General features: G+C 38.9%; 2 protein-coding genes across 14 annotated transcripts; one reads left to right on the top strand and one right to left on the bottom strand.

Moving 5' to 3' along the window:
* The first annotated feature begins 807 nt into the window (after positions 1–807).
* Positions 808–21,727, top strand: TOMM20L (translocase of outer mitochondrial membrane 20 like). Of its 12 annotated transcripts, none has more exons than XR_014260783.1 (5): positions 808–981; positions 1,201–1,275; positions 6,513–6,594; positions 9,797–9,939; positions 21,292–21,376. XR_014260783.1 is itself a non-coding variant. In XM_082450509.1 (5 exons), exons 1-5 carry the CDS (start codon positions 842–844, stop codon positions 21,301–21,303), a joined length of 375 nt encoding a protein of 124 aa, XP_082306635.1. In that variant the 5' UTR covers positions 808–841; the 3' UTR covers positions 21,304–21,430. The 12 variants fall into 12 exon arrangements, 10 of the variants coding, with proteins under 10 accessions (XP_082306635.1, XP_082306632.1, XP_082306629.1 ...); XR_014260784.1 differs by lacking the exon at positions 21,292–21,376 and adding an exon at positions 14,516–14,550; XM_082450509.1 differs by having other exon boundaries at positions 1,201–1,240; positions 9,797–9,897; positions 21,292–21,430.
* TIMM9 (translocase of inner mitochondrial membrane 9) lies at positions 10,895–24,661 on the bottom strand. Of its 2 annotated transcripts, XM_082450517.1 has the most exons (5): positions 24,518–24,661; positions 22,113–22,201; positions 13,024–13,088; positions 12,574–12,669; positions 10,895–11,569 (listed from the first exon to the last, which is right to left on the bottom strand). In XM_082450517.1, the coding sequence occupies exons 3-5, from the start codon at positions 13,060–13,062 to the stop codon at positions 11,435–11,437; spliced, it is 270 nt and encodes an 89-aa protein (XP_082306643.1). In that variant the 5' UTR covers positions 13,063–13,088; positions 22,113–22,201; positions 24,518–24,661; the 3' UTR covers positions 10,895–11,434. The 2 variants fall into 2 exon arrangements, with proteins under 2 accessions (XP_082306643.1, XP_082306644.1); XM_082450518.1 differs by lacking the exons at positions 22,113–22,201; positions 24,518–24,661 and adding an exon at positions 13,671–14,433.
* Between the last annotated feature and the right edge of the window lie 381 nt (positions 24,662–25,042).

Raw genomic sequence — 25,042 nt, 5'->3', positions numbered from 1 at the left:
GAATAACCAATCAAACAAAAAAGAAGGTCCTTACCTAGCTTATGCCTTCTCTTTGGCTTGGTATAAAATCAAATCTCTGATATTTGGAATAAAGTCTTACTTCCTTTCTGCTATGTCTGCTGAATAAGGCAAGTATTAGAAAGCATCTAGTCTAGTAAGTGTCACGGGCCTCTTGGAGTTGATTTTGCTCTGGGACCTTTGGCTGTCAGGCCCGGCCCAGACCAGCAAATTAACGTTTTTTTTCTAGGCTAAATTATTATTGTTGTTACTATTATTATTACTTCAACATGCCTCCTACCTCCTGCTATTGAGCTAAGGTGGTTGGGGACTTTGGACTGCTGGGTTCTTGCAGGTGACAAAGCATACCAGGTTGCGGAATACGGACAAGTGTCCAGGTGCTCGGTGGGCAGTACTGTGAACTAGGAGATGACCAGAGTTATGACTCAAATTTGCAGTTGAGGGAACAGAGGCCTAAGCCTCAGCTAACCAGATTCCCGACATGCTGTGATTTGCCTGAATGGGCGTCGTAGGCGGAGGGGCTGGGGTGCGTTTGGGTAAGGGGTTCGGAATTTGGAGCGCGACTGACCTGGGTTCGAACAGAGCTCTGCTACTCGGTGGTTGTGAGCCTCCCACACGCGTCCTCTAGGACCCTGGGTTTCCTCCTCTATCCGCCGGCCGAGGTGCGAGGCGTCGACACTCAGCTCTTCACGCCCGCGGCCCGGCGCACAGGAAGCCCCGAGGCGGGGAGGGGCGCCGCGCCGACGCCCCCTGCCGGCCGGCCGGGCTCCCCGCGCTGGCGGGCCCGCGCCCTACGCTCGACTCGTGGGACGCCCGCGGCCGGATGCCCTACGTCCGCACAGTCCTCGGCCTCCTGTCGGGCCTGGCGGCCTGTGGCGCCGTCGCCTTCCTCGGCTACTGCGTCTACTTCGACCGGAAGCGGCGTGGCGACCCCGCGTTCAAGCTCCGCCTGCGCGAAAGTGAGTGCGACGGCGGCGGAGGCGCGGCGGGCCGGGCTGGGCGGGCCGCGGACGCGCTGACCGGGCCGGTGTCCGCGCTGACCGGGCCGGTGGCGGAAGGGCTGACTGGGCCCACGGAGCGAGGCCGGGCCGCGGGCGCCGCCGCCGCCGAAAGGCCCGGAGGGCGCACGCCGGCGTGGGGACGGCCCCCGACCAGCACGTGCCACGTTGTGTTTGCATAAAGAAGAGCCCAGCAGCAAAAGGCTGAGGGAAGGGGCGCCCAGGTGAAGTGCTTTAGCGACGCCGAGGTGGCGTTACAGTGAGTAACCTCCCGCCGATGCAGATCCCGGCTCGGCCTCAGGGTTCCAGGCCGCTTCCTGAGCAGCCATTTCCCAGCGCCTCTCTGCCTGCCCTCACCCCGTTTCCGCTCAACTTACGTTTAGTTTTTATTGTCCGCTGCGAAAGGAAAGGAACAAAGGAAGAACCATTTGGGGTCGTGAAAAGGCAGCTATACAGTAAACGTGGTAGGAAAAGGCGCTCCGTTTAGTTTATAAAAAAGAAGAAAGAGGAGCCTTTGCCCTCCCTGAGCAGCACCAGACACTTAGAAACCGACGCCGGGCCACGGCCGGGTGACAGTGCCGCACCGCCCACTCCTGTCCTACTGGGCCTTTCTTCTTGCTCAAAAGCAGAACGTATCCTCTTTTTCCCCAAAATGGAATTTGATTAGTTGTTTTTGAAGATAATCACAATCATCTTAGCAATCGGTCCAACTTAACTAACTCACATCACCTCTCAGAGGGTTCTTAAGTCCTTCCATGAATTTTCATTCATTCAGTCGGTCGACGCCCATTTGAGCGCCTCCTACGTGTGAGGCTTTGTTCTAGGTGTGGCAGAGGTTAGCAATGGAGGGGGAAGACTGTCCCCCACGTAACGGGAGCACAGAGGAGGTAGAGGATCACTTTCAGGGCAGGGTTATCATGGAGGTGTTCTACGGATCTACTGCTCCTTTAACCTTAGTGGCTTAAAACATTATCTTATTTTGCTCCTGAATCTGCAATTTGAGTAGGGCTGGGTGGGGATCACACCTTTCTGCTCCGCTCAGCTTCAGCCAGGTTGACCCCAGGGCTAGGTGCTGGGTCATCTGAAGGCTTACTCCCTCACACGTTGGGCAGTTAATGCTGGCTGGCCACTTAGCTGGGACTATTGCACAGAACACCTACACATATCCTCTCCATGTGGCATGGTCTTCCTCACAGTATGGTTGATGGGTCCCACTGGGCAAGCAAGTGTGTGATATATTTGTGTGTGTGTGTGTTGATACACACAGTTGACCCTTGAACAACACAGTGGTTGGGGCAACGACCCTTCCCTCAGTCAAAAATCTGAATATAACTTTATAGTTGGCCCTGCGTATCGGTGGTTCCAAATCTGAGAATTCAACCAACAGCAATTCAACTGTAGTGCCTATTTATTGAAATAAACATCCGCGTATATGTGGACCTGGGTAGTTAAAACCCATATTGTTCAAGGGTCAACTGTATATATGTATTTATACATATATTTGTGAGAGAGAACATGTGGGCGCGTGCCAGGTGGTGCCACTTCTACCGCGTTGAGGCCCACTCAATTTCAAGGGGAGAGGAAATAGCCTCTGGCTCTGGGAGTATTGCTGTGGCTGTTTTTGGAACATGCAGTTCTTCACAGAAGACTTTGGAAAAGAGGTGGCATCAAATGAGTGTGGAAGGATGTGTTAAATTTGGGTCCTGGTTTCAGGGGAGACAACATTCAGGATGAAGGGAACTGAATGTACATAAAGGTGCAAAATGGGGGATCTGCCAGGCCTATTCAGTAAATCAGTTTGACAGAGGAGTCCCAGTGGGGGATAGTGGGAGGTGAGGTTGGAGAGCTAAGTAGGGGCCGCATCGGAGAAGGCTTTAAAGGCCAGGTTAAGGAATTCAGATTCAATGGGGGAATTACTGAAGATTTCTGAATTCAGGAATTTTTTAAAAAAGAAGGAAAGAAAAAAACTTTTTAGGTTACATCAAGCAGGAGTGTGCTAGATAGAGTGGAGGAAAAGAAAGTTATTGCAGTAGTTAGTACAGGTGAGAGGTAATCAAAATCCTGAACTGCGGTGGTGTCAGTGGCAACCGGTGATGAGAGATGTGAGATAAATTTTGCAGAAAGAATAGATAGTTCTTGCTGACTGATGAAAGGGTCATGGAGAGCAGGAGTCAGAGATTTCTGAGGTTTCAAGATGGAGTCTCTTAGAGAAAAAGGTACAATTGACAAAGTTAAGAAAGCAGGACAGGGGGTATCCATGGCTGGGCATGAGAGAGATGCTTTCCCTGGGGCAGAGCCTGGGTCAGCTCCGTGTCTCTCTCCTTCACTGCCCTTATCCATGGTTGAAGTTACACCATTTGTTTGTGTGATTATTTGATTAATGCTTTCTATTTATTAGAATCAGCTCCATGAGGGCAGACCTTCTCTGTGTTTTTACTCTCCATTGTCTCTCCAGTGCCTAGAACAGTGTCCGGTACATTGTAGGCGCCTAGCAAATATTTGTTGAATATTGTTTATTGTAGGCAGAGAGAAACAGCTCGTGCAGAGGCACAGACTATGAAATTGCAATATTTAAAGTGTTGTGGCCAAAGAGATAGCTGAGTGGTAGTTTGGTATCTTATTGTGGAGGGCTTTGAATGCCAAACCAAAAAGTTTTGATATTTTTCTGTCGTGGCGGATAACCAGTGATGGTGATTTTATTTCAGAGAATGGATGCAATTTTTTTTTTTTGGAGTATGGGGTGGAGGAGGGAAGTCAAAGGCAGAAACATCAGTGGCAGTCTAGGTGGGAAATGATGAAGACCTGGATTATTTCAAATGAAGAAGAGGCAGAAGCAGGATTTTTCAAATGTTCTTTTATATATCCTCATAACCACTCTGTTGTTCTAGTTTTATAGATGAATAAACTAAGGCACAGAGAGATGTCTCTTCCTACTTCCAGGATCTCTCTTCCTCCTCACCCCAGGCCCTTTTTGTTTCCCAAAGTATGGTCTGTGGTCAATCTGCATTAGATTTACCTGGGGCATTTGTTAAAATGTAGATTATTTGACCCAAGCAACAGCCATTCTGATTTAGGAGGTCAGGGGTAGCCCAGTGGTTATGGGGGCAGTGATGCTCAGACTTCAGAATTTATAAGACTCTTCTGAGGAGCTCATTAAAAATGCACATTCCTGGGCTCTACTTAGACTGATTTGCTAGGCCTGGGTGGAGCCCAAGAAAACTGCAGTTTTAATAGCTCCTTCAGCCCACCCTTTGTGAAACGCTGCTCTCAGATTCTGCATAATCCCTCATCTCCCTGGAAGCTTCCCTTCTCCATAAGTGATCTCAGGTGTACTGCTCTAGACCTGGGGCCCCAAATTTTGCCTGCCTGCCAGACTCTGTAGCCTAGATGCTCTGTTGGCACCTCAGCTTTGTGTGTTCAGAAGTATATTCATCATCTCGTCCCTTGCCACTGTTCCTCCTCCTCTGTTTCCTTGTGATGCTTCTGATAGCCCTAGGCTCCCTGCTGTGACCCAGCTCATCTTGCTTAAATATCAACCTCATCTTCCACAATCCCCTTATTTTTCTGTTGTCTATCTCATACCCTATTCCCTTTCTATTTCCATTGCTCCTATACTACCTCAGGCTTTTATCACCTTTTACCCAGGATACTGTAATAATTTCTTAACTGTCTCACTGCCTCTTTTCTTATGCTCTCAGAGTAAATTCCTTCTAAACCGCAGCTGTGTATATGTAACACTTTGCAGTAGCTCCCTACTCTGCAGATGAAAGACGAACCCTCTCAGCTTGGCACCAAGGACTTGGCACCATGGGTGCCTTCTGTATTGACAGCCTTATTTTCCTAAGGATTAGAAATAATACATGGAAAGTTTTCAGTCCATAGCTGGCCTTCAGTAATTGGTAATTATTATTGTTGCTCCATGCACCCTATCATAATCCAGCTACATAAGCTCACTTGATATTTTTCCCTGCAGTTTGGCGTCACTTGTACTTTCTTCATCAGACTTTCACTGAGCTTCTGCACATCTCAAATGCTATCTTTTCTGAGAAACTTACCCTGATCTTCCAACCAGATGGAAGGTACTATGAGCCCCAGAGACACTGGACTTTGTTAATGTGTTATTGATCTCAAGCATACTTGTCTTTTCTCTTGGTTAGACTCTGGGCTCCATGGGGATGGGCACAGGAGTCTTGCTCTCCTTCCCCTTCCAGCTCTCCTTAGAGGGTCCTGCTCTTGGCTCACTAAGTATCTGTTGAATGAAACCTGTGGTTGTTACTGATCATCAGCATGTTTGCTGATAAAAGCTTAAAATATGATCTCATCTGCAGGTTTATGCCATTTAAAAAAGAGAATTCTTGGGGAAAATAAACAGAAAAACTCTCTGGATATAAAAGACTGAAGCTGAAGTGACTGGCGGTGGAGTTGATACTTTGGGCTAGGGATTGCCCACTTTAGCTTTAAAGACCAGCCCTTGGCATGGTACCCGTGATGATGCCATCCTGTGAACCTCGTCACCTTCGTGAACCAGCCTGCAGCAAACCACAGCATCCTTCTGAGTATCACCAGCTGCCCGGCCAGCCCCCGCCATGCCCTTTGCTAAATCAACAAGCGCGGTTAATAACCTAGGCAAGAAAATAGGTTTGCAACATACAAAGAAAACTACCTTTGTTATAGTCGATTACACTGTGATTTCTCCTATGTGTACTTAGCAAGCTGGGTAAAATATGGATGAGGTTATTACAAACATCTCAACCAAACTTGAATATGCCATTTTTTTCATTTGTTTGTTTAGGGAGGGAGCTTCAACTTTTTTTTTTTTTTAATTATAACATGAGCTAAATTTAAGAAATTACCCTAATCTTCTGACTTTATTTCTGAGAGTTATTAGATCTAAATGACAATATAACTCATGAAAGTATATTGAAAAGTACAAGAGCTGATATAAAATGGTAATCAGGGTTCCAGGTGTCAAGGGATTAGAGAAGCTGAAGAATAAAACTGGCCAGGCTGCAGCCTGGCAGACGCTGGATGTGCTGGTTTAACAAGGCACCATCTAGGAAGGCCATCAAATGTGCACGATGACAAGTCACCACCATCGCCTGCTGTGTATTTTTTTTTTTTGTCGCCTGAAATTATAACTCCATTTTAAGAAATTGTCTTAAATATAAAGAACAACTGCATTTGTCATGCTTGGATTTAGAGACTAGATTCAAGATGTGCTTTTAAAATAAAAGTTAAGGGACTTCCCTGGTGGTCCCTGGTGGGGTAAGACTCTGTGTTCCCAATGCAGGAGGCCCGGGTTTGATCCCTGATCGGGGAACTAGATCCCACATGCATGCCGCAACTAAGAGTTCGCATGCCACAACTAAGGAGCCCGCCTACCACAAGTAACACCCAGTGCAACAAAATAAATAAATAAAAAGTTAAATAATTTTGACGGGTAACCATATACCTTACATTTGTTACTTACTGTTAAATATTCTGTGACTCTTTTAGTTGTGGGATCCAGCAAAGAATGAAAAATTACAACAACTTTTTCTGCAAGAGGTACGAATGGGAGAACTTTGGTTATCCAGAGGTAAGAATGTAAACATTCTTTTGTAAGCAGTTATTTATGATAATTTATATTTGAGAAATATTTATGGATTGGTATTTGTATGTCAGATAACTTAACTAACTAGATGTGTTAACCAACTTGCTTCAGTTTAAGAAACTGTCCCAGCATTTTCACTTTATTACACTGTTCCAGCTCCACGATGTTATAGTTAGTGTTAGTTTTGGTTGCAGTCTTGGAAGTGGGCAGATGGAGAAGCAAAGCCAAATACAAGAACACCTTATTTACTGTCAGATAAAATTGTAAGTAAATGAGTTTTCCAAATGACTAAATGTTGTATGAATCAAAACTTAAAAAAATTTTAACTGCTTAAGGTTACTCCCTGGATATAGGGGCAATTAAAATACAAAGAACCTTTCAGCTTTAACATTTTTTGAGCTGGGATAGTATAAATATGGAGAGGAAAATTATGAGTTATAAAACAATTATTTTATTACATTTTATTTTTACTTTATGTTTAAGAGCTATCATGTAATAGTTTAGATTTAGAGGTGAATGTTACAAATATTGAGATGATGAAAACAAAAATTGCAAACTTGAGTTTTTAAATTTTTCTCTCTCAAAGGTGATTAACATTATTTCTATGAGCCCCTAAATTAATTAGCACTTTTAGGGTTATATACTTCTACTGTATTTTACTTCTGAAATTCTCATCTTGGTTGCTTATTCTTTAAATCTCCTACCAAACCCAAAACCAATTACATAAGAATCTCTGGGGTGGGACCCAGGCATCAGAATTTTTTTTTCTTTTTTCTTTTTTTTTATTGAAGTATAGTTGGTTTACAATGTTGTGTTACTTTCAGGTGTACAGCAAAGTGATTCAGTTATACATATATTTATCTATATCTATTCTTTTTCAGATTCTTTTCCCTTATAGATTATTACAAGATATTGATTATAGTTCCCTGTGCTATACAGTGGGTCCTTGTTGGTTATCTGTTTTGTATTTAGTAGTGTGTATATGTTAATCCCAAACTCCTAATTTATCCATCCCCCTCTCCCCTTTGGTTACCATAAGTTTGTCTTCTCTGAGTCTATTTCTGTTTTGTAAGTACATTTCTGTCATTTTTTTAGATTCCATATATTAGTGATATCATATGATATTTGTCTTTGACTTACTTCACTTAGTATGATAATTTCTAGGTCCATCCATGTTGCTGCAAATGGCATTATTTCATTCTTTTTTTTTTTTTTTTTTAATAAATTTATTTATTTATTTTTGGATGTGTTGGGTCTTAGCTTCCGTGTAAGGGCTTTCTCCAGTTGCGGCGAGCGGGGCCCACTCTTCATCGTGGTGCGCGGGCCTCTCACCGTCCCGGCCTCTCCCGTTGCGGAGCACAGGCTACAGACGCACAGGCTCAGTACTTGTGGCTCACAGGCCTAGCCGCTCCGCGGCATGTGGGATCTTCCCGGACCGGGGCACGAACCCGTATTCCCTGCATTGGCAGGCGGATTCCCAACCACTGCGCCACCAGGGAAGCCCTATTTCATTCTTTTTTATGGCTGATAATATTCCATTGCATGTACGTACCACATCTTCTTTATCCATTCCTCTGTTGACGGACATTTAGGTTGCTTCCATGTCTTGGCTATTGTAAACAGTGCTTCAGTGAACATTGGGGTGCATGTATCTTTTAGAATTATAGTTTTCTCCAGATATATAGGCGTCAGTATTCTTTAAACCTCCCTAGGTTATTACAGTACACTGGTTGAGAACCAGTGTTCTAATGCAATAATTTTTCACCCAGTTTTCTGTAATCTCAGTTTTCTGCACTCCCTTCTGCCACCACCCCCAGTTTTTCCTACTTTGCTGCCAGGTAGTTCTGTAGCCATCTCAGTTGTGTTTATGTCTGCATAACCAGAGGGACGATAGAGCCAAAAGTTTTAAGAGAAATTTCTGATTAGCTGATTTGATTGCATTTATTGGTTGGTTGATCTAATTAACCAAACTGATTATTGTTTTTAGGTTACATTAGCTCCATCAACTTGAGAGGCACTATTATATCTTTTTCTTTCTTTAAAAGGTTTGATACAAAGTGTTTATTTCCTACTTAGTTATATTAAATATGTCAAAATGTCAACTTCTGTTATTACATAACACCTGAAGAGAGGCAGCACACTATAGTCTCAAGGTTCAGAAAGTTAGGTTCTGTTACTAATTCTGGCATGAATTAGCTTTGAAACCTTAAATTATTTCACTGATCTTTGCCTGTTTCCTAAAACGAGGTAGTGAGACTAAGTGATTACATGTTTTAACTTAAAGAGAGACTCTATCATTAATTTCCACTCTTCACAAATTTGCATTCTTAGTTACTTTACAGCCAATCATCCTAAAACTCATTTTAAAATTAAAACCACCTAGAAATCAAAGTTCATAAATCTCTTCTCTTCCCCTGGATATGTAATCCATGTTACACTAAATCTTGTTTCAGCTCTTTGATAATACAATCTATGTTTTAAAAGTCTCATTTAGCTAGAACATCAAGATGTTTCACCTGTAATACTTCATCGATCACATATGTAGAGTTAAAGATAACTTGTATCAGTAACAGCAGACCCCAGCCTTTTTAAAAAACTCAGTACCTCCCTCTTGCATACCCAAATAGCAGAACATGAACATTTCCAATTCAAGAGTACACTTTTAAATAGTAATTTGGGTCAGAAAGTTATTTAATTGGCAGCTCAACATTTTCCCCTTTATACTCTTTACTCTTTTTGCAACTTGTTTAATCTTTATTTTTTTTTTAATATTTATTTGTTTGGTTGCATCGGGTCTTAGTTGCAGCATGTGGGATCTTTTGTTGCGGCATGTGGGATCTTTCGTTGCGGCACGCGGGCTCTTCGTCGCGGCGGGTGGGCTTCTTTCTAGTTCTGGTGCACGGGCTCCAGAGCACGCGGGCTCAGCAGTTGCGGTGCGTGGGCTCCAGAGCACGTGGGTTTAGTTACCCCACAGCATGAGATTTAATTCCCCAACCAGGGACTGAACCCATGTCCCCTGCATTAGAAGGCGGATTCTTAACCATTGGACCACAAGGGAAGTCCCCTAAATTGTCTCTAGTTTGATGTGCTTTTTTAGTTTCAGTGCTTGGTGCTTTCTTGGTAATTTGTAGAATGTATATTTTGAAGAGTTTTAAAATTCTGCTCTAAACTTATAAATCTGTTTCAGGGGAGCATCGAATGGGGGTCGAACATCTCAGCAATGCCCTTTTGGTGTGTGGGCAACCACAGGAACTTCTGAAAGTTTTCAGACACACACTTCCTCCCAAGGTATTTGAGATGCTGTTGCACAAAATTCCCCTTATTTGCCAGGTAAGCACATACTTAATTATCTTTGTGAAATGAACACTGTAAATAACCATGTTGGGCTTGATTACATAGAAACAGCAAAGTATTGATATGTGTGTGAATGGCCCACAGTTTTAAATGAGTAAGATCTCTGAATTTTTGTTTGCTTTTCTTGTCTTAAGATGAAACAAGCTTATTCTTTCATGTTCCTTTGACTATAATGAATTGTATATTTTGAGTATTATATATGTTTCAACATTTAAACTTTAAAGTCAACATTGTTAACACTGTTTATCTTTGTACTTTCAAAGACATCACAATTATTTACTGACTGCAATGTCAACAGAGGTCTCTAAGTTACATGGTATTGTTAGTTAAATGACCTAATGGCTTAAAAATTAGATGTAATACAGAAAACTGTAAATTATCAAAGCAGAATAATACTTGTACTTTCCAATAATATGACAAGACATAGAAATCACTTTGGTAAATTTAAACATATACAGGCTAGTTAGTGTTCTCTTGAGTACAAGTTTATATTGGTAAATATAAGCAGACTGATACCTATTAATAAATTGGCTCATGAATGGATATCACTTGATACCAAACTGCTGGGTGTACTTAATTATGCATCAACTAGAGTTTCCTGCAGTGCTTGGATTTGTTTTAGGATTCATTTAGCTCTAAGACACTACTTTAACTTTGGTTTACTTTTTATTACATTGATCACATGCAGTAGCTGAGAGTACACTGTATATTGTTGGTCTGACTTGGAATCATTCATGTTGGATTCTCAGCTTTTGAATAAAACACAAAGCAATATAGTCTCCACTAAAGCACAATAATCAATTCTTAAACATTCGCAAGCTAGTCTCAGATGGGATGTTTCCTGAAGATACATGAAAATGTAGCTAGGATAAGAATATGTAGTGCCCACCCTGACACAAGAAGGGAGGCAAGAAAAGGATCGTGCATTAAATTGATTAGCAAGTAACTATTTTATGTATTTACCAGCAATTTGAGGCAGACATGAATGAACAGGAATACTTGGAGGATGATCCTGATTGAAAAACATTTCAACGTATCCACAATCCAGTCAGAATGCTATGGTACTATATAGTATAAACTGCTCAGTGATATTTCCATTTATTTTCCTTTTAGTAATAAAAATTTTTTTTCTATCTTACACATGATTGAACACATATTTTGCTTTAAAATTAACAGTCATAATTGAAGAAACCATGGTTTATTTCTCTAATCAAGTGACCAAGCTGCTGAATCTTAAGGCCTCAACAAGTGTTGCATCTTATTATTTTCATTGAACAATAAGACCCATTTTGATGATTATTCTGGTAAATAGCAATTTTGTTTTCCCAGTGATTTCCGTTTGCCAAACAGTCATGACAGATTGTTTAACATGGTGGCTACTGCTTTCATGGGATTCTGTCAGGTGAATCCTCATTTCCAGTGCAACAGGTGTTGGCAATCTTTCATCAAAAGTCCATGCATTAGGACTTCTCTATCGTGGTTGGCCAAGGAGTCCTGCTTTGGCAGCCAGGGCTTCATTCTGCTGAATATGATATTCCTGAAATCTCATAGATATTCGTTGAGTCATTTTTAAATATTTCTGTAAGCAATGCTCTGAACAGGTGGTCTAGAAATAGAAAGATCCAAGAGGCAATACAAAAATATTAATTAAAAGAAATTGCATCTATTCTAAAAGAATATAACCAGTGGGTACTTTTCTTTTCTTTGAATATATCTGAGAATTAAATGGTATTAATGAGTAGCAAGTGATCATAGCTTTCAATTGTTAATACTTTCATCCATTTACAAAAATTAATATATACTGAATGCTTACCAGTTTGGAGGTACTAAAAACAATGGTAAGTAAGTCCCTGCCTTCTGGACTAGATTTTCTGCAGGTATGTTTCAATATTAACTGAAATCCCACATTCCCATCTCTTATTCTGATTGTTAAAATGTAGGCCCAGTATCAGGTTTGTTCTTTTTTAATGAGAAACTCCATTCTCAACATTCTTAATTTTCAACTTTTTACTTTTTAATAAGACTATTGTACTTAGCATCTCTCAAACTTTGTCATTTATTTAACACACACTTATTGATTGCTGGTTATATGTTAAGTTCTTGGCATGAATATTTATCAACATATTCCACTGGAGGAATTTTATGTCTCTTTTAGCCAATATATAAATGTTTTGAAGAGGATATTAAAAGTTAAGACTTCAAATAGGATTAGGCAATATGAGCCACCAAATTCAAGCTCTACTTTTTCCAAAATTAACCTGAGTTCTCAAGGTCAGATAGTAAAGCCATGTCAAGTTTCTCTAGCCTGGCCATCTTGAATGAAAGCTAATTATTAAGAATCTTTGCTTTGGAACAATGTATTCAGCAAGTCCCAGGCATCTTCTCTGAAAAAGTCTGCCGTAGTTCAGTGTGGCTGTGATATTAAATTTGGCATCGTTAAACTCAGTGCCACGGGTCTTTGGCTGCTTCAAGTTCCTATGAGCAATGGAACGTATAAAAGGTAGTCTAAATTCCTGTAATAACTAGGAACAAGCAAAATGCTTAGGGGGATCCCATTTATATTGTTTATGATGAGCTTAGAGAATTTTTAGTGGGCAACACTTTTCATACCTCTTCAGGTTTTACTTCTCTTGTTGTGAAGTCTTTAACACAGTCCAAAAAGCAGGTTTCTGTAAGTTTATTGTAGGTTCCAAGAAATTCCTTAAACTACAAACAAATCAGAAGGTTCTTTAATATTTGGTTTTTAAAACAAAGATGTTTTAAATACTGATGTATTTAGGCAAAATACCCTGTAATACTTGAAATCAAAGGTTCTTTTGCTACCTTAAATGGGTATAATATGATCTACAAAATATAGTCAGATTTTCTAGTTGAATATTTATTATTTCCTGGATTATCTTTCAGATTATCTGAAAAATGAATATGCTTCATATCATTTAACATCCATCTGTGGAAATGAAATATAAATAGTTATTTTGTGAGATGACTGACTGACATGGTTATATCCAGTAGTGCCTTAATTTTTTGCAAAATCCTTTTTCCTTAATTATAATACCTTACCTGTTTTATCTGATCAGATTCTGGTATTTGTGCAGCCATATTCTTTTGGTACGTTTATTAGTCACCTGATTTAAAAGTAAAAAGTTTGTCAGTCTGTATACAAATGTCTTTAGGCTAGTTGAAGGTAATCAAAACAAGCATAGATTTTGAAATAGCACTGAAACAAGTCTACCTGAAATTATTGTGTTTATATTTTATAAATTTCTGACTATGTAATTATATGCCCCACCCCCAATCTCCCAAGTCATTAATAAGAACCTTACAGTTTAGAACTCGCTTTTCTTAATGCTAGCTATGAGAACCAAAGGCCCTATCTAAATCTCCAGTTTTAAGACAGTTTGCTCTGTTACCTTGCAAAGCTACGTATTAAAGTCCCATGCGTAGTAGGGTTTTATGGGAACGAGCTCTCTGGTGTCTTCCTATAAGTACTTAAGTTAACTATCCCCCTGGTTCCTAATACAACTTAGATCTGTGCTACTAAAGATCCTTTTACTATCTCTATGTAAATGCAAAGGTTCTATTAATTAACAAACACCATCCACTTATTAATCAACAACACTCATGAAAGAGAGTTCTAAAAGACTCTAAGAGGATGTCACAGGAGTTGTACATTCTACAGTTCAAAAAGGGTACTCACAGAGACTTACCAGAAACTTCTGAACATATGACACTTTTGATCTAACTTGGGGGCAACAGAGAAGTGAAGATAAGGAAGTCAAAGAGTGTTTCTGAATTACTGGGATTTTCACCTAAATGGAGGACCCAGGATCAGTTAATTCTGATGTAAGAATGTATCACGTTATTTACTTATTCTATCCTGGCTAGTTCTAAAACAGATGAAATCTCATAAACTGGATGTGTATATCATTCTTACTAGTTCATCAATTATTATTTAAAGTGGCTGTGAAAAGCATGAAATTTTCATGAAGCTCGCATGGAGATTAAGTAGGAAATTCAAGCTTAGGGCAGAGTGTATGCTACTATCATGAAAGAAAATTTTCATTTTGATTAACAAATACAATCAATGGTAATTCCACTCCAGCATTCCCAACCATGTATAAAACTTTACCTCTTTTGCATTTATTCTTCCCTCCTCTTTTGTCCTTATCCTGTATGTTCACAAGTATTACTGCCATTTTTAAAAAGTTATTTTTTCCACATGCAAGGGAAAGCACCAGTTCTTTTCTATTTGCTATCCTAGTCTCATTCCAAAATTCTGACTGTCTATACTTCAGAGAATCTCTGGTTTAGTAGTAACAGTTATAAACTATCTTTTCTATTAAAATTCTTCGATATCTGCTACGAACAATGCAGTAGAGGTTTCAGATTAGCCCAACATTCAGGCAACTAGTGTTCCATAAACACCTAAAAAGTTACCAAGAATGCTCTTTATTCCTATTTTACTTCCCAGTTTTATAAATAATATATATATTTTAACCACATAAACTACCTGAAAAATACCAGGAATTAACTGAAGGTCACAATTTTTCAGGTATTGCTGTGACTATCATCATTGATAAGTCCCAGGTAAGATACTTCCATTATAGTTACTCTTTGCTCACTTAAGTCATGAAACACTGATTCCACACCCTCCAGCTACAGAACTGCATAGAAATACAAACCTAATTATTCCATTATTTTCTAATATCAACTTCAAACTTATTTACAGTTTGAGATCTCAGCAGTTACTATTTTGCTAGATAGATGTGGATAGATATTCATTCACTAAACATTTATTTAATGTACCAAGTACTGTGCTAGTTATGAAACCAGCCATGCTTCTGAGGTAAGATGCATCTTTATAGCTGCTATAAAATTTTATCACTAACCAGCCAAGAAGCAGAGAATCCTGTAAGTATATCATACAGTGAGGTTTAGGATTTGTGCTTCTGGGAAGATAGGGTAGATGTGCTTTTCCCTATTCTTCTCACTAAGTACAACTAAAACCCCTGGACATTACACATAAAACAAACATAAGACTAAAAAGTAGAGAGGAGAAAGTATATTAGTTAGGGCCCTTGGGACCCGAGAAACATCACAGTAGTGAATTCTCTCCCTTGTCTGGGGTCTCATATATCACACACTTGGAACTGAAAAAGCTGGCAATCTGCAAATGCCAGTTGGGGTAGTCAAAAAGCCCCTCCCTACCCCCAGCCAAAAGTCTGCCTTCTCTAGCCAGAAGGCTAGGAAAGGGGAAGCCTATAAAACAGAAATCTTTTAAACAGTAACTGCTGTACTCCAGGCCAACACAGAAAAAACTTTGGTTCTCATCCCCACCCACATCAGCATAAGCCAGATAAGACTTCCACCCTCACTAGGTTGTAACGAGACACTCCAACTCCCACACCAGAGTAGTGTCAGAGAAGGGTGATTAGGGAGCAGGGACTTTAATTCTTGCTGGGCATTAATAAGGACCCCTCCCCCAAGTGTCAGTGGAAACTGCATGGGGAGCCTAGACTTCCACCTCTGTTGTCAGTGATGAAGTATCTTTCTCCCTCCCCTCTCAGGTGGTATCAAAGGAGGCCTAGTTGAGATTCAGGACCTACATACTGCCCCATGGTAGTCAGGCCACATGCCCTCCTATGGTGTCAGTGGAGGCCACATGGGGAGTAGTAATGAGGCACTCCAGTCCTCAGCCAGGGAGACACCAATGAAGGCCTAGTAGAGAGCCGTAACTCCTATGCTCACCCAGCAGAAGTGAGGAACATCACCCCCACCCCCTGACACACACACACCCACACACACCCACACCCCACCCACCTTCTCTAGTGACAGAGTGTGGAACTTGGACTTCTACCCTCACCTGGCAGTAATAAGGTGCCCCCCCGCCATGAAGCAGTGTCAAAAGCAGTCAGCTAGAGGAGAAGGTTTAAACAAGATCTAGAGTCTCATAACACAAGATGCAAAATGTCCAGGTTACAAAAAAACAGGAACAAAAAAAACTCATTCCAAGAACTAAGATCTTAAAAAAAAAAAAGATGTCAAACACTGAGATGAGAGATGTTAGAATTATCTGACAAAGATTTTAAAATAGCTATTATAAAAAATGCTTCAATGAATAATTAAGAATGTTTGAAACAAATTTAAAAAATATAAAACTCAGCAAAGAAATATAAGATATCAAGAACCAAATGGAAATTTTAAGAAGTGAAAAATAGAAAAAACCAAAAGAAGCTCAACAGACAGAATCAACAGCAGATCGGAGGGGACAGAAAAAGGAATCTGTGAAGGAAGGAGGAAAATAGAAAATAGAATTATCCAATATGAATAACAGAAAAATAGAATAAAAAAAATGAACAGAGTACCAGGAATCTGTGTGACTGTAACAAAAGAACTGACATTTGTTTTATTAGAGTCCTGGAAGAAGAGAAAGAGGGCAGGGCTGTTAAAGTACTAAAATAATGGCTGAAAACGTCCCAAATGTGGCAAAAGAAGAGAAGCTTACAGATTCAAGAACTGAATTGCATTCCAAAAAGCATAAACACAAAGAAATCCACATCAAGATACATCATAGTCAAACATTTAAAAACTAAAGACAAAAAATTTTGAAAGCTGCAAGAGAAAAGTGACATCTTCTATAGGGGAAAAACAATTAGGATGATAGCAGATTTCTCATCAGTCAACCCAGAAACCTGTATCTAGCAAAAATATCCTTCAGGAATGAAAGTGAAATTAAGATATTCTCAAATGAAGGAAAACTAAGAATTTGGTGCCAGCAGACCTGCCTGAAAAGGATTAAAGTTCTGAGCGGAAAGAAAATGAAAAAAGGAGACTTGGAACATCAAGGAGGAACAACATAGTAATAAAAATAGGAATAGGTACAGTACCCTTTCCTTTTCTTCTTGAGTTTCCTAAATTATATTTGACAGTTGAAGCAAAAATTATAAAACTGTCTAACATGGTTCTAAATGTATATTTTAAATGGGGAAGGTAAAGGGAGGTAAGGCTTTCTCATTTCACTGAAACTGGTAATATGCTGACACCATTAGACTGTAATAAGCTTCGTATATGTCATGTAATACCTAGAGCAACCACTAAAAAAGAACATAAGGAGATACACTCAAAAACATTACAGATTAATCAAAATAAATTACAAAAAATATTCAAATAATCCACAGGAAGGCAAGAAAAGAGAGAAACAAAACCAGAACAAACAGAAAATAAAAAGTAAAATAGCACATTTAAGCCTTAATAAGCAATTACATTAAATATAAGTAGTCTAAAGAATCAATTAAAAGACAGATTGGCAGAGTGCATTAAAGAGATGACCAAGTATATGTTGTCTATAAGAAACTAACTTCAAATACAGTGATACAGACAGAGTGAATACAAAAGGATGGAAAATGATTTATCATGCAAGCATTAATACAAAGAAAATAGTGGATATATTAATATCAGATTAAGTAGACTTCACAGCAAAGGAATTTACCAGAGACACAAAAGGACATTAAGGGTCAATCCACCAAGAAGACATAGTACTCCTAAATGTGTATGCCCCAAGCAACAGAGCTGTAAAATATGTAGAGAGAACTTAAAGGAGAAAAAGACAAGTATAGTTGCAGATAACAGGAAAATCTCTGAACATCTGGAAAATAAATAACACTTCTAAATAATCCATGAATCAAAGAGGAAGTCTCAAGGAACTTTTTAAAAAAGTCACTGGACTGAATGAAACTGAAAATACAGCATATTAAAATTTGTGTGACACAGCTAAATCAAGTGCCAAGAGGAAAATTTTATAGTACTAAATGCATACATTAAAGAGGAAATGCCTCAAATCAACAATCTATTTTTTTTTCTTTTTACCTCAAGAACCTAGAAAAAGAGCAAAATAAACCCACAAAGCATGTAGAAGGAAGGAAATAATAACAGAAATCAACAAAAATGAAAACAGAAAAGCAACAGACAAAAATCAGTGAAATAAAGAGCTGGTTCTTTGAAATGACTATAACAGACAAACCTCTAGCAAGACTAACAAAGAAAAAAAGTCACATATTATCATTATCAGGAATAAAACAAGGTATAGTACCATAGACCCTGCAGATATCAGAAAAAAGGATAACAGAACTATGAACAACTCTATATACATAAATCTAACAACTTACTCATGAATTTACTATTATCCTGATATCAAAACCAGACAAAGATACATACAAGAAAACTACAGAAAAATATCTTCATAAAATAGACATAAAAATCCTTAACAAAATAATAACAAATATAATTCAGTAATATATAAAAAGAATTACACACCTCTAATAAGTAGGGTTTATTCTAGAGATGCAAGGCTAATTCAATATTTAAAAATCAATAAATGTGATCCACCATATTAACAGATGAAAAAATAAGTCATGATCGTATCAATTGATGCAGAAAAAGCATTTGACAAAGTCAGTACCCATTCATGTTACAAACTGAAAATTAGGAAGAGAGCGGAACTTCTTCAACTTGGTAATGTGCACCTACAAAAAAATCCTACACCCTGTACTACACAGTTAATGGTGAAAGACTGAATACTTTCCCCTAAGACAGTGAGCAGAGCCAGATGTCTGCCCTTACTACTCTTACTGAATATGCTGCTGGAAGTTCTACCCAGTGCAGTAACTCAAGAAAAAGAAATAAGACATATAAATTGTAAAGGAAGAAAATAAAACTGTCCCTCTTTGCAGATGACATGATTGTGAACATAGAAAATCCCAAAGAATCTACAAAGAAACCCTAGAACAAGATAGTTCAGCAAGTCAGCAAGATCACAGGATACAAGATAAACATGCAAAAATCAATTGTAAAAACTAATTTTCAGTGTTACTGAAATTAAAAATACAATACCATTTATAATCACTCGAAAAGAAAAGATTTATGGGTAAATCTAACAAGGCATGTACAGGACTTGTATGCTGAAAACTACAAAATGCTGATGAAAGAAATCAAAGACTTCAATAAATGGAAAGACATTGTGTTCATGGATTGTAAAACTCAGCATAGTAATGATGTAAATTTTCCCAAAATTGATACACAGGCTTAATGCAGTTCCTATCAAGGTCCCAGTAACATTTATTATAAATATAGACAATTATTTTTAAATTTATATGGAAAGCAAATGGACTTAAACAAATTCAAAAAAAGAATAATAAAGTGGGAGGAATCAGTCTACCTGATTTCAAGACTATTACATAGCTACAGTAATCAATATTGTGTGATTTTGGTGGAAAAGCCGACACACAGATCCATGAAACAGGATAGAGAACCCAGAAATAGTCACACAAATATGCCCAACTGATTTTTGGTAAAGATGCAAACGCAGTTAAGTGAAGATAGCCCTTTCAACAAATGGTGCTGGTACCAACTGTACATCCATAGGCAAAAAATTTAACCTCAAAGTAAGTCTTTCACTTTATACAAAAATTATCTCCAAATGGATCTGGGACTCAAATATAGAACATAAAACCATTAAAACTTTTAGAAAAATAGAAAATCTTTGGGCTTTAGGGCAAAGAATTCTTAGACTTCACATCAAAAGCAAACTACGTATCTGATAAAGAACTAATAACTAGACAATATAAAGAAGTCTGCAAACTCTATAGTAAAAACACAAATAATCCAATTAGAAAATGGGCAAAAGACACCTCACCAAAAAGATATAGATGACGAATAGGCACATGAAAAGATGTTCAACATCGTTAGCCATTAGGGAAACAAAACCACGATATATATAACATTACACACCTATCAGAATGGTTGAATTAAAAAATATAGTGACAACACCAAATGCTGGTGAAAATGAGGAAAAACTGGATCACTCAGATATTCCCTAGTGGTAATGTGAAATCATATAGCCACTGTGGTAAACAGTTTGGCACTATGTTAAAAATGTAAATGTACAACTATCATATCATGCAGCAATTGCGTTCCTGGGCATTTTTCACAGAAAAATGAAAACTTATGTTCACACAAAAACCTGTACATGAATGTTTATATACACTTTATTCATAACAGTCAAAAACTGGAAGCAATCCAGATGTTCTTCAACAGGTGAATGATTAAACAAACCGGTACACTCATACCATAGAATACTACTCAGCAATAAAAAGGAATGAGGTACTGACACACGCCAACAGCCTGGATGAAACTCTAGAGGATTATGCTGAGTGAAAAGCCAATCCCACAAGGTTATATACTATATGATTCCATTTATATAACATTCTTGTAATGACAAAGTTACAGAAATGGGGACCTTATTAGTGGTTGCCAGGGGTCGAGGAGGGGGTGGGGGAGGAGGAAAGTAGGTGTTACTATAAAAAGGCAACATGAGACTTTTGAAATGGAAATGTCCTGTACCTTGACTGTATCAACATCAATATCCTGGTTGTCATATTGTACTACAGTTTTGTAAGATGTTACCATTGTGGAAAGCTGGGTAAATGACACAAGGGAACTCTATTTTTTCTTACAACTGCATGTGAATCTACAATAATCTCAAAAAGTTTGAGGTTGCCCAGCTTTCTAATCCCTGCCAAAGAACAAGGTACAGTGTGCATTGTGGTAAATGTTAGCAAATGTTCAGAACTAGAGTTCTTTTGGCTTCTTACTCAGAAAACAGCCTGAAAAGATCCAAGAACTGGTAAGATAACTTTTGTGGTTAGGTGTTAAATGAAGACTTTGTTTTGTGGGAACTTAAAAAAAAAAAAAAATACAAGAGCAATAAAACAAGAATTAAAGGAACCTGGTTTACCAGCAGGCCTCTAGCTGAAAGCACAAAAGGTTATCCAAAGACCTGTTCATGTTCGCTAATTATAATGCCAAAATCAGCTTCTTTTTCCTGTTCCTATCCTAGTATTTCTTCAGGTTAAAATTCATATATAATATGACTTTTTCAAGCAGAGGTCAGAGAGGCAGAAAGTATGAAATCTTTAAATGTTGTGTAACACTGCTGACTCTGCGTCACTTCCCTCTTGGTATACAACTCATAGTGACAACTGACGATAGTTATTGGGAAGTCTCTGAAGAGATACAGACGAGAAGCACCCCCAAATGTTGTTTGTATGAAGTTTCTTGATACTGTCTTTTAATATACAGTCCTTAACAGTATATCTCCTCCTTTAAATGAAATAAAGTGTATCATATTATAAGAGTAATATAACCTATTTCTTGAGAATTTGGAAAATGAAAAATATTTCTACTACTCAAAGACCACTGTGTTAACATTATGATTTCCCTTTCTCTAGAATCATTCAATTATATATTTTATTTTTTCGAATATCTTTCCAGACCCACAGCTGAACTCAAGAGCTAACAGTCAGGGGACTTCCCTGGTGGTGCAGTGGTTAGGAATCTGCCTGCCAGTGCAGGGGACACGGGTTCGAGCCCTGGTCCGGGAAGATCCCACATGCTGTGGAGCAGCTGAGCCTGCAAGCCACAACTACTGAAGCCCAGGCGCCTAGAGCCCGTGCTCCGCTACAAGAGAAGCCACTTCTTTGCACACAGCAAAGAAGACCCAGTGCAGCCAAAAATAAATAAATAAAAATAAATAAATTTATTAAAAAAAAAAAAAAAGCTAACAGTCAGCAATTTTCTTAAGTCTGCCTATATCTCCAAAGCTCTTCTCTGTAGTCACCAATATCAAGATTATGGTATACCTAAGTGAAGGCAGTTGTTCCTAGAAAATATTGGAGACGGTTGAGTGAGTAGATGATTTTCAAATTTACTTGCTAGTTTGTGTCTTCTGAGTCTTCCAGCATTCTATCTTGCAGTTATTTAATCATTAGTTATGTTGACTGACAAAGTCCAACAGCCATACAAACCACCTGATAGTGAGAAGCGGTAGAAGCAATGTGGCTGCCCTTTTATTTGGTCCTAATTACCAGATATTACAAGCAAATGTTTGTTACTGTAGAGGCAAATATCCAATCAGGGGATACCTTCTCGTTATATCCCTGAAACCTGAAGAGGGAGGGAAGGGATAGAGAGTTCTAGCATCTCTGGCTTGGGCCTTAGGAATGATTACAGCAATGCTAAGTAATTTTTGTGTCAAACAAAATATATCATAAAACCAGGGAACTTAAGAGAATTGTTAGTCATCAAGCTCAAACCTTTTCTGATGCATGAGTTTACTTTCTGTTCTGGAAAAGTAGTTGTCCAACCCTTGCTTGAATGTCTCCAGTGAGGCCTGATTTCTCACCTGAAAAATGAGGGGATTACAATATGACTGCTGAGGCCCCTTCAAGCTCTAAGTCTGTTCGATGAAATCTAAACTTCTGCTGGCTAAGTCATTTTTTGAAAAGCCTTTTCCTTTTCAATAAGTGAAATCAGTTTCCTCAATCTGTTCTGAGGTTACAGTTATTTAGCATATGTGTTATTATGTATTAAAAAATACTTAATATCCTATTTTGCCAGGTAATTTGGATGTTCAGGTGAACACACAAGGACAAACAATTCCCAGAAATTTCTGAGTATTAAAAAAAAAAAAAAACTAATCAGGATGTGGTGGGGAGATACCCTCCATTTAGTCTTTAGAATCATATGCAGATTTTTACCAGGTCTGGAGCCAAATTTCTAATTCTGTTCAAACTTAGTTTACAGTAAGTGATTCTTCTGATGTCCTTGACCACTATCACTATAATTGATCCTGGCCTCAGCATGGCTGGTACTGGTAATTGGTAATCTTGTGATTCAGGCAAGGATCATGAATGGATGATAAAACTACTGGGTGATAGGTTGGGGAACAGGATATATGCATTGTATCAAAGCATCTCCACAGGTTACTTATCACAAAAAGAAAACTGTCCCTTTACATTGGGAAGATCTGCCAGTCACCACCTTAACCGGTGTGGTACCACCTATGTGCTATTCTTGCCAAAAATGTTTGATGTGATTGATTATGAGGGAATAATTAGGAACAGCCACAATTTGGGACTATGTGTAAGATGACTAGACTGGTCTTTTCTAAAAATTAAAGTCATAAAGGAAAGGGGTAGAAAGGGCTGTTCTAGAATATGAGACTAAAGAATTATAACTAAACAGTTGTGAACTTTGGAACTCAAAACCATTTTTGAGTTTTAAAAGACTTTTTGGGATAATTGGAGAAATCTGAATATGTTATCTTAGGTGTGATAGTCATATTGTGGCTATGTAATAGTATGTTCTTAAGGAGATACATGCTGAAGAAATAAGGGTTAAAGGTCATGATGTCTGCAACTTGTAAGTGGTTCAGCAAAAAAAACCTGTATATCTCTCTCTATATGTATATATAGAGATATGAGAGTGGGAAAGAGAAAGCAAATAAGTAAAAGTGTTAACAACAAAAAAGAAATGAAAGAACAATCTTGTGAGCCATGTTTTTTGTTCCCGGGCTATCTGTTCTTTATTTGATAGGTCAGCTGTCTAAACTGATCTGAACTAACTTGCTAGATTGACATAAAATAGGACTCTACCACATGTCCCTTTACTTTAGATCATTTGCAGCAGCTTTAGGAAATTGTGCCTGATTAACTGGCAACCCTAACTTATTATTAATCAGAGCAAAACATTCTTTTGAAAGATCACTGCATACTCCTTTTGGGTTTAAAGGATGGCTTCAAGTCCTTAAAGGATGAGCCTATGAGTACTGGACTAGATGGGGGCAAGACTACTTGGGTTTTAATCCCAGCTCTGATTAAAGGGTTGTAAGATCCAAAACAAGTCACATTTTTAATGAGTTTCTACGCCTATGAGCACACCTTAGAGTAGAGGGGAAAGGTCACTTTTTCTTTTACATATAAGTTTCACCTAGAAAATAAGGGAGATAAATCATCTCAAGTCTCTTACAGCTCTGACACTGTCATTATATCTTTTAATTTACATAAATTATAAAACAAATTGTGAACAGATACTACCTAAAAGCCTGGTAATGAAGGAAATGTATCTGAAATACAGAAACTCATCAAGATTTAAAAGGTTCTCTAAAGCTGAGCCCTTAAGGTCTCTTTTAATCCTAGGATTTCTTCTATCAAAGTAGACAGCTGAGATGTAAAAATAAATAAAAATTTGTTATTTAACGTTTACATCAGATTACATTTTTTGCTTTGATTAATCTTTTAGTAATGCGTAAAGGGAAACGTTTAAGTAATGCATCCTCGAAAATTAGCAAATCAGATAAGGTGTGTTGGCCCTGGTCTTCTGTCTAGAGAGAATTTTTCAGTTAAAGGAGGGTTCAGCTCAAGGTCACGGGGTGGATGCCTTACAGTCTAATTCACTGTCCCAAAACAAGCCCCCGACTCCCCAAACCTGGGTTGAAGGTGGCTCTGAGCCTCGAATTCGACCCTCGCCACAGTGATGACACTGTTCCGAGGCAGGTCCCAAACCCGATCTGGGGACGCGTTGCCCGGCTCCGCAGCCCCCCATAGCCCCAGGTACCCGCGGCGGCCTCCTTCAGAGACCCTGCCACTCTTCCTGAGCGTAGCTTGCAGCCCCCCGCCTGGAAACCCGGGATTCTCTGGACAGAGAAAAGAGACCATACTTAAGGATAGACTCTCGCATCCGACACCAGTAGGAGGTTGCGGGGCTGCGCTACCAGTCGAGTCTGGGGGCGGAGGATCTGGGTCAGGGCCGGCGCCGCAGCCGCTGGATGAAAGAGAACACGTGGGAATGGCGATGTCAAATAGCTCTTATACCCTACTTCGCCGATTCGTTATAATGCCGGAAACTCTAGAGGAAAAAGCTGATTTCATAAATGAATTTTAAAATCCCCTGAGAATTGATTTTTTTGATTGTCTGCTTAGACAAAGCTATTTCTGACTTTCTCTTCAATATCAACACGAATCTGTTGAAACTTTTTGTAAAACGAATTTACTTAATCTCGCGTCCCTAACGGTCCCCAGGAGCTACCCTGTAAACAGTCCCTAATAAACAAGATTGGTATTATCATCTACGTCGGGAGCTCTTCAGGTCTTGGATGAAACTCCCGAGTGTTATTCAATGTTTTAAGTCTTGTGGGGCAATGTACTGCCTTTAATAAAACAAAAAATTCACATCCGTTTTAAGC

Source organism: Balaenoptera physalus (genome assembly GCF_965194825.1).
Source record: "Balaenoptera physalus genome assembly, chromosome: 2".
In the NCBI taxonomy this organism is placed as follows: Eukaryota; Metazoa; Chordata; class Mammalia; order Artiodactyla; family Balaenopteridae; genus Balaenoptera; species Balaenoptera physalus.
This window is presented reverse-complemented; position numbering and strand designations above follow the sequence as displayed.